We start from the raw sequence: 1,808 nt of genomic DNA, 5'->3' as shown, positions 1-1,808 counted from the left end.
TCTGAGGGATGGCTATTAGCTGCTAATTGCTAATGAGACAAGATCTGAGAAGGGCTGTGGTACCCTGGGCTCTCCTCCGTCCCACCCCCAGATGCAGGATGGGACCCCCTATCCCTCCCTGCTGGTACCAGCAGGGCTCCTGGCCTGAGCGGGCTTCGCAGCAGTCTTTGATTTAAAGATTTATCCACTTTAAATACAAAGCCGAATGCAATATTAATGTGCTGAGTGGTGTTAGTGGGAGTCGGGGGAGTCCTTGGCTGGGGCAGTGGGGGCAACAAAATAGGAACAACATGAGATTTTGTCTGGGACTGCTCCAGCCCCGTGTACCCAGTTTTGGCCAGAGTCTCTGCTAGGGTCTTGGCTGGGGTCCCCCCACTGCCCACGTATGGGGAGCCTGTGGTGACAGCCATGGGGCTGCTGGGCAGGGAGGGGAGCAAGGGGCTGATGTGGGGTTGGGCTGGGCGAGCTGTGCCTGCCACCTCCTCGGGAGCTGCCGAGGGGGTCTTGGCCATGGGCCCCAGGCAGGGGGTGCTGGCTGCACCCCGCACCCCCCTTTTTCCCCCTCCCCGCCGCGCCCGCGAGCCGCTGCCGTTTCCATGGTAACAGGTTAGGATGTACCCCCGTTCCCCTGCTGCACCCTGGGGACCTGCTGCAGACCTCGGACCCCCCCACCCTCCCATCTGGGGCTCTGGCTCCCCAAAATGGCTTCCCCCGGGCCGTGGGTGATGGGGGGGTTGTGGGACAGCATAGGGCATCCAAAAATGGGCGCTGGCCTGGTGTGGCCTCATCCTGTGCTGAGGAAAGCAGACCCCTTCTGCCCCATGGCATGGCCTGAGCCGCCCACCCGCCATGGAGCTGCCACCAGCCCCCTTCTTCCAGGGTGGGTGACAGCATCCTCCATGCTGCAGATGCAGGCATCCTATCACCCGTTCCCACGGCCAAGGAGGATGGGCATGGGGAAGTGGGGAGGACGGCAGCCGTGGCTACCAGCCTGGCTCCATCCCTCCCCAGGGATGGCACAGGGATGGCGGCCGCTGGGCAGGCAGGGCAGAGCCGTCTGCGTGGGGCCAGGGAGTCTGGCAGAGCAGCTGTCCCTGCGCAGATGAGGCCTGCGGCCTCTCCGTGCAGTTAATTATGCAAATATAGGGAAGTGTGTCGAGCGGAGGATGCCCTGCGGGCTGAGGATGCTCTGTGTCTCTCTGTGATGCCCTCCCTGCTCAGCCAGGCAGGCAGAAAGCAGGCAGCTGAGGTTGGTGGGGCTGGGGTGGCCAGTGGGTGTGGGTGTCTATGGGTGGCCCCGGGTATTGGGCACGGGGTCAGTCACCCACAGGTAACTGCAGGCTGGGGTGGTTGTGGCGTGCCATGTGGTGACCCTCGGCCGTGCTGCTGCCTGGATGCTCACCACCACCCTCTCTTCCCCTGGCAGACTTCAACTATGGTGCAGACGAGTATGACGCCGAGGGCAACGAGGAGCCCAAGGCGCTGCCGGAGGGCTCGGAAACCATGCCCTACATTGACGAGTCACCCACCATGTCGCCCCAGCTCAGCGCCCGTGGCCAGGAGAGTGGGGATGGCGTCTCACCCACGCCCACCGATGGCCTTGGCACAGGGGTAGGTGCTTGGGATGCGGAGCTCTGTGCCGGGTGTGGTTGAAGCCGGGGCTGGGGGTGCCCGGCTCGGTTGTTTCAGCAGTGCGGGGGGTGCTCTGGTGCTGCTGTGACCTGGGGGACTGTCCCCTGGCGTGCCAAACCCTGCTGGCCGTGGCCCTCTGGGTTCGGGGGAGCTGCGCCCTGTTCAGCTGCTGGTGG

The 1,808-nt window shown here is 64.3% G+C and overlaps 1 protein-coding gene across 1 annotated transcript in view; it reads left to right on the top strand.

The window, feature by feature from the left end:
- The first annotated feature begins 1,488 nt into the window (after window positions 1-1,488).
- The window catches only part of ABR (ABR activator of RhoGEF and GTPase), a 32,844-nt gene continuing 32,524 nt past the window's right edge, over window positions 1,489-1,808 (top strand). The window contains exon 1 of the mRNA XM_035889586.1: window positions 1,489-1,611. Within this exon, the coding sequence (XP_035745479.1) occupies window positions 1,504-1,611 (108 nt within the window). The 5' untranslated portion in view covers window positions 1,489-1,503. The remainder of the gene's footprint in view (window positions 1,612-1,808) is intronic.

This window comes from Egretta garzetta, unplaced genomic scaffold (genome assembly GCF_000687185.1).
Source record: "Egretta garzetta isolate BGI_Z169 unplaced genomic scaffold, ASM68718v1 scaffold112, whole genome shotgun sequence".
Taxonomy (NCBI): domain Eukaryota; kingdom Metazoa; phylum Chordata; class Aves; order Pelecaniformes; family Ardeidae; genus Egretta; species Egretta garzetta.
This window is presented reverse-complemented; position numbering and strand designations above follow the sequence as displayed.